The 13131-nt window shown below is 42.2% G+C and overlaps 2 protein-coding genes across 9 annotated transcripts in view; one reads left to right on the plus strand and one right to left on the minus strand.

The window, feature by feature from the left end:
* The window catches only part of LOC120093070 (PHD finger protein 11-like), a 49531-nt gene that overhangs the window by 18280 nt on the left and 18120 nt on the right, over positions 1–13131 (minus strand). Inside the window, exons 6-10 of one of the 8 annotated variants that reach the window (XM_087584819.1) lie at positions 13000–13063; positions 12350–12481; positions 12198–12266; positions 10914–10985; positions 8475–9137 (exon numbers count right to left, since the gene is read on the minus strand). In XM_087584819.1, coding sequence (XP_087440945.1) covers positions 8917–9137; positions 10914–10985; positions 12198–12266; positions 12350–12481; positions 13000–13063 — 558 coding nt within the window. In that variant the 3' untranslated portion in view covers positions 8475–8916. 8 annotated transcript variants of the gene reach the window in all.
* Positions 1816–6644, plus strand: LOC148000977 (uncharacterized). Its single transcript, XM_087587114.1, has 2 exons — positions 1816–3663; positions 4793–6644. The coding sequence occupies exons 1-2, from the start codon at positions 3550–3552 to the stop codon at positions 5264–5266; spliced, it is 588 nt and encodes a 195-aa protein (XP_087443240.1). The 5' UTR covers positions 1816–3549; the 3' UTR covers positions 5267–6644.

The following is a 13131-nucleotide window of genomic DNA, read 5'->3' on the forward strand; positions in this document are numbered from 1 at the left end:
AACTTGAGAAAAACCACAGCAAACATCCTGACCGTACTTGTTTTGATGTGTTCTTGGATTCGGTTTGCCAGAATTTTATTGATTATTTTTGCATCGATATTCATAAGGGAAATTGGTCTGAAGTTCTCTTTCTTTGTTGGGTCTTTGTGTGGTTTAGGTATAAGAGTAATTGTGGCTTCATAGAAGGAATTCGGTAGTGCTCCATCTCTTTCAATTTTGTGGAATAGTTTGGATAATATTGGCATGAGGTCTTCTATGAAGGTCTGATAGAATTCTGCACTAAACCCGTCTGGACCTGGGCTCTTTTTGGTTGGGAGACCTTTAATGACTGCTTCTAGTTCTTTAGGAGTTATGGGGTTGTTTATCTGGTTTATCTGTTCCTGATTTAACTTCAATACCTGGTATCTGTCTAAGAAATTTCCCTTTCCTCCAGATTTTCCATGAATATAGGCTTTTGTAGTAGGATCTGATAATTTTTTGAATTTCCTCTGATTCTGTTGTTATGTCTCCCTTTTCATTTCTGATTTTGTTAATTTGGACACACTCTTTGTGTCCTCTCGTTAGTCTGGCTAAGGGTTTATCTATCCTGTTGTTTTTCTCAAACAACCAGCCTTTGGTTCTGTTGATTCTTTCTATGGTCCTTTTTGTTTCTACTTGGTTGATTTCAGCTCTGAGTTTCATTATTTCCTTCCTTCTACTCCTCCTGGGTGTATTTGCTTCTTTTTGTTCTAAAGCTTTTAGGTGTGCTGTCAAGCTGCTGATATATGGTCTCTCCTGTTTCTTTCTGCAGGCACTCAGAGCTATGAGTTTTCCTCTTAGCACAGCTTTCATTATGTCCCATAAGTTTGGGTATGTTGTACCTTCATTTTCATTAAGTTCTAAGAAGTCTTTAATTTCTTTCTTTATTTCTTCCTTGACCAGGTGATCATTGAGTAGTTGAGCATTGTTCAACTTCCATGTATATGTGGGTGTTCTTTCCTTATTGCTATTGAAGACCAGTTTTAGCCCATGGTGGTCTGATAGGACACATGGGATTATTTCTATCTTTCTGTATCTATTGAGGCCTGTTTTATGACCAATTATACGGACAATTTTGGAGAAAGTACCATGAGGAGGTGAGAAGAAGGTATATCCTTTTGTTTTAGATAGAATGTTCTATAAATATCTGGTAAGTCTATTTGGTTCATGACTTCTCTTAGTCTATCTATGTCTCTGTTTAATTTCTGTTTCCATGATCTGTCCGTTGATGAGAGTGGGGTGTTGAAATCTCCTACTATCATTGTGTGAGGTGCAATGTGTGTTTTGAGCTTTCGTAAGGTTTCTTTTATGTATGTAGGTGCCCTTGCATTTGGAGTATAGATATTTAGGATTGAGAGTTCATCTTGGTGGATTTTTCCTTTGATGAATATGAAGTGTCCTTCCTTATCTTTTTTGATGACTTTTGGTTGAAAATCGATTTGATTGGATATTAGAATGACTACTCCAGCTTGTTTCTTCAGACCATTTGCTTGGAAAGTTGTTTTTCAGCCTTTTACTCTGAGGTAGTGTCCACCCTTGTCTCTAAGGTGTGTTTCTTGTGGGCAGCAAAATTCTGGGTCCTCATTACATATCCAATTTGTTAATCTGTGTCTTTTTATTGGGGAATTGAGTCCATTGATGTTGAGAGATGTTAAGGAAAAGTGATTGTTGTTTCCTGTTATCTTCATATTTGGAGGTGAGATTGTTTGTGTGCTTGTCTTCTCTTTGTTTTTTTGAAAAATGATTAGTTTCTTGCTTTTTCTAGGGTGTACCTTGCCTCCTTGTGTTGGGCTTTACCATTTATTATCCTTTAAAGAGCTGGATTTGTAAAAAAGATATTGTGTAAATTTGATTTTGTCATGAAATATCTTGGTTTCTCCATTTATGTTAATTGAGTTTTGTTGGATACAGTGGCCTGGGCTGGCATTTGTGTTCTCTTAGGGTTTGCATGACATCTGTCCAGGGTCTTCTGGCTTTCATCATCTCTGGTGAGAAGTCTGGTGTAATTCTGATAGTTCTGCCTTTATATGTTACTTGACCTTTTCCCCTGACTGCTTTTAATATTCTTCCTTTGTTTTGTGCATTTGGTGTTTTGGCTATTATGTGATGGGAGGAGTTTCTTTTCTGGTTCAATCTATTTGGAGTTCTGCAGGCTTGTTGTGTGTTTATGGGCATCTCTTTCTTTAGGTTAGGGAAGTTTTCTTCTATGATTTTGTTGAAGATATTTACTGGTCCTTTGATTTGGGAGTCTTCACTCTCTTCTATACCTATTATCCTTAGGTTTGATCTTCTCCTTGTGTCCTGGATTTCCTGTATGTTTTGGGCCAGTATCTTTTTCTGTTTTACATTATCTTTGACAGTTGTGTCAATGATTTCTATGGAATCTTCTGCTCCTTAGATTATCTCTTCTATCTCTTATAATCTGTTGGTGTTGCTTGTATCTATTCCTCCTTGACTCTTCTTTTGGTTTTCTATATCCAGCATTGTCTCCCGTTGTGCTTTCTTTATTCTTTCTATTTCCATTTTCATTTCTTTCACCTATTCGATTGTTTTTTCCTGTAATTCTTTCAGGGATTTTTGTGTTTCCTCTCTAAGGGCTTCTACTTGTTTACTTGTGTTTTCCTCTAAACACTCTAAAGGAGTTCTGTTGTTGTAAATATATAAAAATAAAAAAAGTAAGGTTGCCTTTTTCCCCACTAGGTCCACACTGCAGTGCCCCAAGATATCTACTAGATATCTTGGGGGAAACACAACCCCATTCCTCAGCGGCCCAGTGTCTCCTGCCGCCACACACTTTCCTACACTCAAATCATCACATAAAAGAACACACAACACAATAACCTTTGACCCAATTGGTAAGATGTAATTGCCCACTTAAACATACAAAGCCTGGTACCATCCATCCCTTAGGAACATTATTAACAACCTGTAAATACACAGAAGAGAATCTTAATATTGCCTGCCATGGCTTCTCACCTTCTCCTCTGTCCTGTCTCCTCCTTTCTCTTCTAGTCTCCTCCTCTTCCTTCAAACTTCTCTCCCGTCCATCCTTCCTTCTCCGCCAATGACAGGCCTCCTTCTATCCTGTACCTGCCCCTCACTTATACTTTACAAATTCAATGGGGAGGTGGTTCTGGTGAAGTCACCAGAGTTCTGAATACATGACTAGGCAGCTGTCTTTGGGGCAGTGCAATTAGCATCAAAATATAGATAACTTCAGGGCAAACCACAACAGAGTTCTTTATGTCTTTCTTAAAGTCCTCTATCATCAAGATCAAATGTGATTTTAAATCTAGATCTTGCTTTTCTGGTGTGTTTGGATATTCAGTGTTCACTTTGGTGGGAGAATTGGGCTCCGATGATGCCATGTAGTCTTGGTTTCTGTTGCTTGGGTTCCTGTGCTTGCCTCTTGCCATCAGATTGTCTCTGGTGTTACCTTGTTCTGCTATTTCTAGCTGTGACTTGACTGTCCTATAGGCCTGTGTGTGAGGAGTGCTGTAGACCTGTTTTCCTGTTTTCTTTCAGCCAGTTATGGGAACAGAGTGTTCTGCTTTCAGGTGTGTAGTCGTTCCTGTCTACTGGCTTTCAGGTGTTCCTGTGGGAATGTGTTCTGAGTCCACCAGGCAGGTCACTTGGACCAGAAAGGTTGGTCTTACCTCTGATCTCAGGCCTGAAGTCGCTCCTCGGGGCTGGGTTTCAGCTCTCTGAGAGGTCAGCAACCAGAAGGGCCTGCCCCTACTTCTGGGTCCCTGTGCCCAGGGGACCCTGGTGGTGCTAGGTGGTTTTCCTCTAGAGTCAGAAATGTGGGCAGAGAGTAGTCCTCTCTGGTTTCCCAGGCATGTCTGCCCCTCTGAATGTCTAGTTCTCCCTCCCATGGGATTTGGGTGCAGGGAGCATGTTTGACTGGATCCCTTCAGATCTGGGCACACTCTGGACCGCAGGGCTTCTGCAGCTTGAGTGCACCTATCTTCCTGTTTCCAGAGGCCCTATACAGTTTACTCTTGGGCCAGGGATGTGGGCAAAGTTGGATAGGAGTGGTGCCCTCACATCTGGGCGATGAGTTCTCTCTCCCAAGGGGTTTAGGAGCAGGGAGCTGTGGGCTGGCATCAGCGAGGTTCGGGCAACAGATAGAAACCGGAAGTGTCCGGTCCCAGAAGAATTTTGCCTTTGTGTGTCCTGAGTCCACCAGGCAGGTCACTTGGAGCAGAAAAGTTGGTCTTACCTCTGGTGTCGGGCCTGAAGTCACTCCTAGATATATATTTTTACATGTGACTTTCTCACACTTGACTGAACATTGAGAAAGGAAGAATAGTTCATTGCTTTTGCTTTTTAAGTTTATGAGAGGATGTTTTGGACTTGGATTAAGAAAGTCAGTAAAAGGGGTTGGGGATTTAGCTCAGTGGTAGAGCGCTTGCCTAGGAAGCACAAGGCCCTGGGTTCGGTCCCCAGCTCCGAAAAAAAAAAAGAAAAAAAGAAATAAGAAAGTCAGTAAAATATCCCTAGACCTTTGGCAACAAGTCTTTCCACACTGTGGAGGACAGGCCCTAGATGGTGCTCCCTGAGTGCTGTTCACAGTCACCAAACTTCTGTGAGGGCATCAGCACTGTGGGGGGGATCTCAAGGAATATTCTTAATATGCATTAAACCACTTAAACAGTCAAGGTATATTTAAGTTTGTTCGATGCTCTTAATGCATAGGCATGTAAGAATGTAAAGATGGCATAGCAGGTAAAGGCTCTTGTCACTAAGCATGATGACTTAACCTCATCCCCAGGACCCACATGGTGGAGAGAGACAGCAGACTTACAGTTGTCCTCTCACTGCTAAATGTGTATGGTGTCTACACAGAGGCACAGAGAAGAAGAGGAAGAAGAAGAAGAAGAAGAAGAAGAAGAAGAAGAAGGAGGAGGAGGAGGAGGAGGAGGAGGAGGAGGAGGAGGAGGAGGAGGAGGAGGAGGAGGAGGAGATGGAGGAGGAGGAGGAGGAGAAGGAGGAGGAGGAGGAGAAGGAGGAGGAGAACAAGAAGAAGAACAAGAAGAAGAACAAGAAGAAGAACAAGAAGAAGAACAAGAAGAAGAAGAACAAGAAGAACAAGAACAAGAAGAACAAGATCAAGAACAAGAAGAACAAGAACAAGATGAGAAGAACAAGAACAAGAAGAACAGGAACAAGAAGAAGAGCAAGAACAACAAGAAGAACAATAACAACAAGAAGACGAAGAAGTAATAAAGGACTTAAGTTCCTATAGAGAAGGAACTAGAAATACCTATGACAAGCTGATGGTAAAGGAGCTTGGTTAGATAGAGGAGAGTCTTACAGAAACTAACCTCCCCTAATTTCCCAACAGTGCTTCACTAGGGTGCAATGACGAACAGGGTGCACACTATCGTACCCTTTATAATTACTCACAAACACACTCTGCGTGGCTGTTCTTTTCTGACTTGATGTGATTGCTAAAGCCACCCCTCGTACAGGACACCATAGAATGCTCATAGTTTTAGGTGGTGGGAGGAGCCTGGGCCAAATTCCATCAAAACTTAAATGAAGCTTCACCTTCACCTCTCCGGTTTCCATTTTTCCTTAAATTTTTCTTTAATTGTGTTAGGAATACTTTTGTCATACACTAAGCTAGGACTCCATACCAATTCTTTTCCTGAAAAGGTCATTTGTCAGGTTGAGGATTTAGCTCAGTGGTAGAGCACTTGCCTAGCAAACACAAGGCCCTGGGTTTGGTCCCCAGCTCCAAAAAAAAAAAAAAAGGTCATTTGTCAAAGATTAAGTCAGGGTGGATGGTGACTGAGGCACCAAAGACAGGCAGGTGTGATGACAGACAGGATGAATACGAACTACAGCTCAAAGGCCTTCTTCCTGATCGTGCCCCTGCCTCCTCAGTGACAGTTTTCCTGACGAGGATGGATAGTGGACATTACGTGATTTGCTGTGGTAGATCATCTGTAGAACAACAGTCCTGTGACTTAGAGCCTTGAAGCAGTAACTTTAGGAAAGTCACTGGTGGTCTCACTTGAAAAACATCTCCACAAAACACACACACACACACACACACACACACACACACACACACAAATTACAGCTACAAATTCATATCCATAGGTAGCTCACCTGACATCATACTGACTTTCTGAGCTAGCAGAAGGCACACTTTTAGCTTGCTGAGCAGCTACAGTGAGTGTGTACATTTGTATGTGTGTGTGTGTGTGTGTTGAAATAAGTGTCCTTTTAAAAGCCTTCGAGTATTTAATATACTCTTTAATTTTTTATTGAGATGTTTTAATGTATTTATTTACTTTACTACCCAATATCAGCCTTTCCTCTCCTCCCAGCAATGCCTCACGCAAGTCCTCTTCCCACTCCATCTTCCCCTTCCCTTTTGATGTCCCACAACTGATGAATAAATACAGAAAATCTGGTTCATTTGCACTGGAGTACCACTGAGCCACTAAAACAAAGACATCATGACTTTCGCAGGCAAATACATGGAACTAGCAAATATCATCCTGAGTGAGCCCCATATGGACATGTCTGGTTTGTACTCACTGAGAAGTGGACAGACATTACTGAAAGGATACCCATGCTACAATCTATGGACCCAAAGAAGCCAAATAGGAAGGAGAGCCCAGGGGAGGATGCTCGAGTCTTTCTCAGAAGAGGAAATAAAATAGACATTGGAGATTGACTTTACTTTTAATCATAGAGAACTACAAACTATCTTGGAATTAATGTTTTCTTCTGATGTAATAATGGAAGGCAGGAAGTTACATTTCTCAAAAGATCCCAAACTGGATCTTTGCACTTATTAGAATGATATTTCACATTTAGTGTTTAGGATGCATTTATGTAATTTTTGAATGATATTAGTAAGCTGGAGAGATGGCTCAGTGGTTAAGAGCACTGACTGCTCTTCCAGAGGTCCTGAGTTCAAATCCCAGCAACCACATGGTGGCTCACAACCATCTGTAATGGGATCCAATGTCTTCTTCTGGTGTGTCTGAAGACAGTGACAGTGTACTCACATACACTGAATGACATTAGTGAACAATCTCAAGTCAGGCATGCACACATGTGGCAGGATTTCCTCTTTAGAATACAGTACTATGTAGGCTGAAAAAGGGAGGTATTTTGTATTTTGATACAACATGGATTAATTTGTAAATTTAAATGAAATGTTAAGTCACCCACAAAACAACAAATAGGATGGGGTCCAATTCCTGGAGGGAGAAAGACTGGACGCCAGAAGATGGGAGAGAATATAGATGTTAAATGCATCTGTTTTGCAAAGTGAAGAGGTTTTGGGTTGAACAATAATTTTGGCTGTATTTTATGCTAGTGAACTATATATTTTTAAAAGGTAGAAATGGAGAAAGAAAACAACCGAAAATGGTAGAGGTGTTGAATTTTGTTACTTGCATTGTATCACAATTTTTAACATCATCAGTGTTAGAATAAAAGTAAGTTACCATTCTGAATGTGTCAGCTATTTCTCCACTAACTCACCACAAAAAGATCTTATTTCTGTTACAAGTGGACAGTTGAAGCGTCTGATGGAAAAAGCCACTGTCCTTGTGAGACAGACTGGCTCTACAGAGAAAGTGGAGGTTGGGCTAACAGCAGTGATGTAATGGGATCTGTGACTTTTTAAACATGACCTTTGCACATGGAGGTGTGAATGTGCCATCTTTGTGGAGGTCAGAGAGCAACTGGGAAAGGTCAGTTCAGCTGTCTGCTTTCTGTTATTAAAGTGAGGGCTGTGAGTATTTGATGATTTTTCAGTAATAACAGCAGGTTTATTTTATCAGTTTGCCCAATATACGCCTACTTTATAAACACCAAAGAGTGCTTTCTGTGCCACATAATTTACTGAGATGAACAAATTCCAGTTGAATAAAGCAGCAGAGGAAGCCCTAACATAAGTGTCCCAGCTGGTTCAGACGGGCGCTCACACTGCAGTCATTCCAGTTGACCTGCCAAGAAGTGGCTTAGACTGGCCTTGGTCACCACAATCTTGTACAGGAGTGATTCCTACACACGTAGGCGTGAGCACTCATTACAAACTAGACCCAATGTTAGGACACGGCCCAACTTCATTCTGACAGGTGCTTTACTGTAACCCAGAGGATCATGGGAGGAAATTAGAAATGTGAATGTGAGAGGAGTGAAGGGTCAGGGCAGTGTCACACGCAGATCTGATGCATATTGTCAGGTGGGGAAAGCCTTCGTTCTCCACATTCCCTATTCCCCTGGTGCTCTTATTCAAAGAGCCCAGTTGAAATGCCGGATTCGGTCTTGAAGATGAAGTTTGCCCTTGTAATGACTGTGCCCAAAAAGACACTTCTAAAAAGACTGATGGAGACCCACAGAACTGGTAAGAACAGAATAGTGCACTGTGTCTTGTTACAGATGAGGGCTGCTGGGAACTGTATTAAAGAAACTGTTGATTCTTCACAGTGTTTTGTCAAGCATTTATTAAGTGTGCTCAATGTTGGGAAAGTGGTAGTGAGCAGAAACCTAGGGTACTAGCGAGCTATGCACAGGAGTGAGGCTCTGCTCCATTCTGATGAAGTCACTAATACTGAGAGGAGACCATGATGACACAGACCTACTGCAGGAGTAGCAGAAGCAAGAAGAAAGCTCTAAGATTCCACAGAAGGATGAGCAAAGGCTGTGGTGTGGCTGCCCCTGACTAGGGTGGGTAGGGTAGGTAGGAGGACTTCCTGCTCCTTAGAGGACATGGGGGCCTGATCCAGTTGACCTGAGGAACAGCTGTTACTGTCAGGAGAAGGCAGGACAAGTGAGATGACTAGAGAGGAGCCAAGAAACAACCTGTCAGGTATGGAGCCTGGCTGAGCAGTAGCAGGTCAGAGCTGGAGGGGACTGGATCTGTCACAGGCTGTCTCCTGAGCCTGCTTGCACTTCAGGAGACTCCTGGCATCTGCACTGGTGGTCCTCAGGAGGTAGAAAGGACCCTGAGGTAGAGCCTGAGGGGTCCAGGTCCCCACATTCTTGAAATGAGCACAGGTTTTCTTGTAAGTCTGCGAGTGCCTCAAGCTTCTGCTTCATCTGGTTCAGCCTTTCTTCATATTCACAAGTTTTACTCTTGATTACTTTAAAAGAAGAAAGATGGCTTCAGTGTGTGCAGGAACATGATTAGGAATAGGTTACTGTCTCTAGTCCGGTTCAGTTCAGATAGCCACATTACAGCCACTGGACCTCAAATGAGGAGACAGAGTGGTCTGAGGAGACAGGCCATTTGCACCTTTGCTGCCCTTCCTGACTCAGTGTGGACGCCAGCACGTGTCTTGTGAATTTGATTCCTTCCTGGTAGAACAAGCTTACACAGTATTCCTTCATTCAGACTCTGGAGTATGTGGCTGGCCTTCCAGTGACAACCCTTTCATGAGCACACCTCTGGCTCTAAGGACAGTGGAACATCTGCACTTTGGTTATGGTTTAGGAACAGAAAATGTTTACTGTAGAAACCAACCAAGGTGATTGTAGTTGGGTTTAGAATCTTCACAATTGAGCCTTAAAATTCTTAGTTGTCAGAATGACTGCATACCTGTACTCACCTTAAAATACTGGGCTGAGTCTTCCAGATCAGAAAGTCACTCTATCAGGTAGTGTCTTGACATGACCCTATCACATGCAGTGAGACATTTTCCAGACACATGGAGGTCCAGAGGAAATACAGGTTTTTAAAAGCTGGGTATTTTTAAGTTAGTCTGAATCACAGACAGTCTGAAATGACTTTTAAAATAATGGTTCTGCTGACCACAACCGATTATTACAGAGTTCAATTAGGAACAAGTAACAGATCGTCACCCTAAAGTGACTGTGCACATTGAGGTGACACAAAATGCCTTCTCAACAGGGAAACCTGCTGTTTAATTGCTTTACTGACAGGCACATACTAGAAAAGATCACCGTCAGGCAGTGTGGTGTTATGCAATGAGAGTGGAGAAGTTACTCACACCAGTCCTGTGACAATCGGACTATCGCCCATAGCCAGAGGTGCAGCACACAGAAGTGTTTGCTGCTGAGAGGGGATCGCAAATGCAGGCTCCTTATGTTTGTTTCTGACAAGGTTTCACTGTGTCCCCTAGGCTGGCAATCCTCCTGCCTCACCCTTTCGACTGCTAGGATTACAGTTGTGCATCACAAAACACAGCTAAAACACATCACTCTTATGGAAGACTAGGTCTCCCTGTTCCTACCTGCACACTACAATTTAAAAGCAAAAGCAAAACTGACAAACGAAAAACCCAAAATCAAGGTATCTTGGATAGCCTTACTTTTTTTCTTTTCCCGATTAATTTTAGAACGGTAGTACTCAGTGGTTCCAGATATATGCTTTGATGACAAATCTTAGGAAAAGAACCAGAGAGAAGGACAGGGGCTGTGGGACAGACCACTAATGATACCTTCTTGCTGCCTTGGGGCAGAGAGGCTGCAGGAAGGCTCCTGACTTCCAGCCTGGGCCTGTCTATGCAATGGTCAGAATATTCTAGATTAGGGCCAAAGCCAGTCACTTCTCTGTATCCACAGTGTTTTTTGTCTCCCTGGAAAACACAGCACTGTATTCCAGCCCGTACAAACAACTGTTGTTTCTAAACAGTGGTCTATCATTCTCTGTTGGTCTGTCTAGCTGTCCTTCTGTCTTTCCATCTGCCTTACTGTCCATGTTTCTATTTCTCTATTGTCTATATCTTTTTCTATGTGTACTATTATGGAGGGTTTCTGCAGGATTTTTTTTCTCTCCCTGTCATGCTGGTTTTATGGGATCTTTTTATTTGATGAAAAGTGTTCACTAACTTGTCACCCATCATTGTGATCTGAATCATAAATGTCTCTAAATGTTCCTTATTTTATGAATCACCTACCTTCTTGGAATTTTCTTAGTATGTCTCCAAATAGTCCACAGTCAAACAGTAAGGTCTTGATCCCTTCATAGTCTAGAGGGAGAAACAGTTTCCTGTGTTAATTTTAATGTGAATAAGTCACACAGGGAGAAAGAGAAAATAACCCCAACAGGAAGAGAGAGGATCAGAGAAGGGCAGCTCAGTGCAGGCCCAGCAGGGAAGTGGGAGAAGTCTCAGCTCACTGTCTCTGTGCAGCCAGGACTTCTGGGGAGGGAGCACCTGTGCTCCAGGGAGCCCCAGGTGATTAGGAGGCACCCCAAACTTTGAGAGTTCTTAGTCTTGAGAAAATAAGCAAATAAAAATTAGAAAACAAAAGTCCTCCTTGAAACTGCTAACATATCCTTTGGTTTTGTCATTATTTGCATGTGTGTTCTGTGACACGGGCACAAATAATACTTCAAAACAGGTTTATCTGAGTGTGTGTGTGTGTGTGTGTGTGTGTGTGTGTGTGTGTGTGTGTGTCCTAGAGTTCATACAAGTGTCAGATTCCCAGGAAGTTGAGGGTCCAGGCAGTTGTGTGCTGCCAGATACGGCTGAAAGGACTGAACTCAGGACCTCTTCAACAATCTGTGTTATTCAGCAGCAAGGTATCTACTTGACGCCTGTTATAGTTTTCTTAAGGCCCTTGATTTATTAAGAAATAGAACTTGAGGTGCATCAAAATTATAACCTCGATGCTGATTCACAGCACCCACGTTGTGTGGTTTACAACTGTCTATAATTCTGGCTCCAAGGGATCACACAGTTGTATTCTCTGAGGGCATTTAGACTCACATGTCCACCTCCTACACACACACACACACACACACACACACACACACACACACACACATACATACACACACACACATATACACACACACACAGACACACAAGCACACACACTAAATATACTAAATATATATCTTCAAACAGTGACTGCAGCTGGTATAATACACCAGCCGAATTAACAGAACACAGTTTCGATGATTTCTCCTCACAGGTGAGTACACCTCTGAGAAAGAGATCTCCTGGTCTCAGAGCATTTTTGGCACTAAATATAGAATCTGTGACTTTCAATATCTTCTTGATTTGCTAACATAAATTCTTTAGATTACTTCTTAGTTTGTGTATGAGTGTTTTGCCCATGTGTACATATGGGTACCATGTTCATCCCTGGAAACTGGACAGGACAGAAGACAGTGTTGGATTCCCCTCAAACTGGAGATATGGTTGTGAGCCACCATGCAGATGCTGGGGACTGACCTTGAGTCTTCTGCAAGTGAAGTGGTGTTCTTGACCACTGAGCCATCTCTCCAGCCCATGATGTGTGTTCTTAAAGAATGGGTTAAAGAAGGGAGGGAAAGCATGAGAAGGTGTGTTTTCTAGAATGTGTTTACATTTAGCCCACTCAGCACCTGACTCTGAAGCAGTCTCATCCATGAATCTTCCATGAATTGAATCCATTTTTTCTAGTATCTGTTCAAATAATTCAGTAAGAAGTCCTGCTTCTAGGCATTTCTTAAGAAAAGGAGCTTTGACAGCTGCATCTACAAACAAAGGATGCATTGTTAGGAGGAAATGGACAGTGATTCACATCATGTGGTCACTATGTACTTTACCAGTTGATGGGTGAGCATACGTGTCTCATTGTTCTGTAGTTCAAAGAGTAAATGGTCCAAAATGAAATTTCTCTGCTTATAACTGTATAATTTAATATAGTTTTGTAAGATGCTTGAGATGACAGTCCCTCATATTTGTCACAGATTTGGCATAGTAAGGACATAGCCACCTGTCCCTGTGTGGGGTAGCATACCACAGAACTGTGGCCTCAGACAAACATCCCAGCCCTTTTAAGTGTGTCTTCTCAGAATGAGAAGAAAGGGGCCATTCCAGCTCCAAGAACTTTGACACAGCAGTGTTGTAATGGACTGCATAGCTATAGTAAGGATTGGTGTCCTTATTACATACATATCAGATGCCCACAAGAATAAAGATCGAAGCATGACAACATTTCTATAAATATTTGGAGGTCACCACGTTTGTACAGCCATCACTGAGGACAAACCTTTGTGGCCGTGAGGCTCTTCCTTCATGAGTCTTTTAAAGCTACTGAATTTCATCTTTTTTGGCTGGAAAAGAAAACCAAGAGTATATTGACTTTTCATATTGGCCTGGAATAGCACACAAATCAAATGTT

This window comes from Rattus norvegicus, chromosome 15 (assembly GCF_021556685.1).
Source record: "Rattus norvegicus strain SHRSP/BbbUtx chromosome 15, alternate assembly SHRSP_T2T, whole genome shotgun sequence".
In the NCBI taxonomy this organism is placed as follows: Eukaryota; Metazoa; Chordata; class Mammalia; order Rodentia; family Muridae; genus Rattus; species Rattus norvegicus.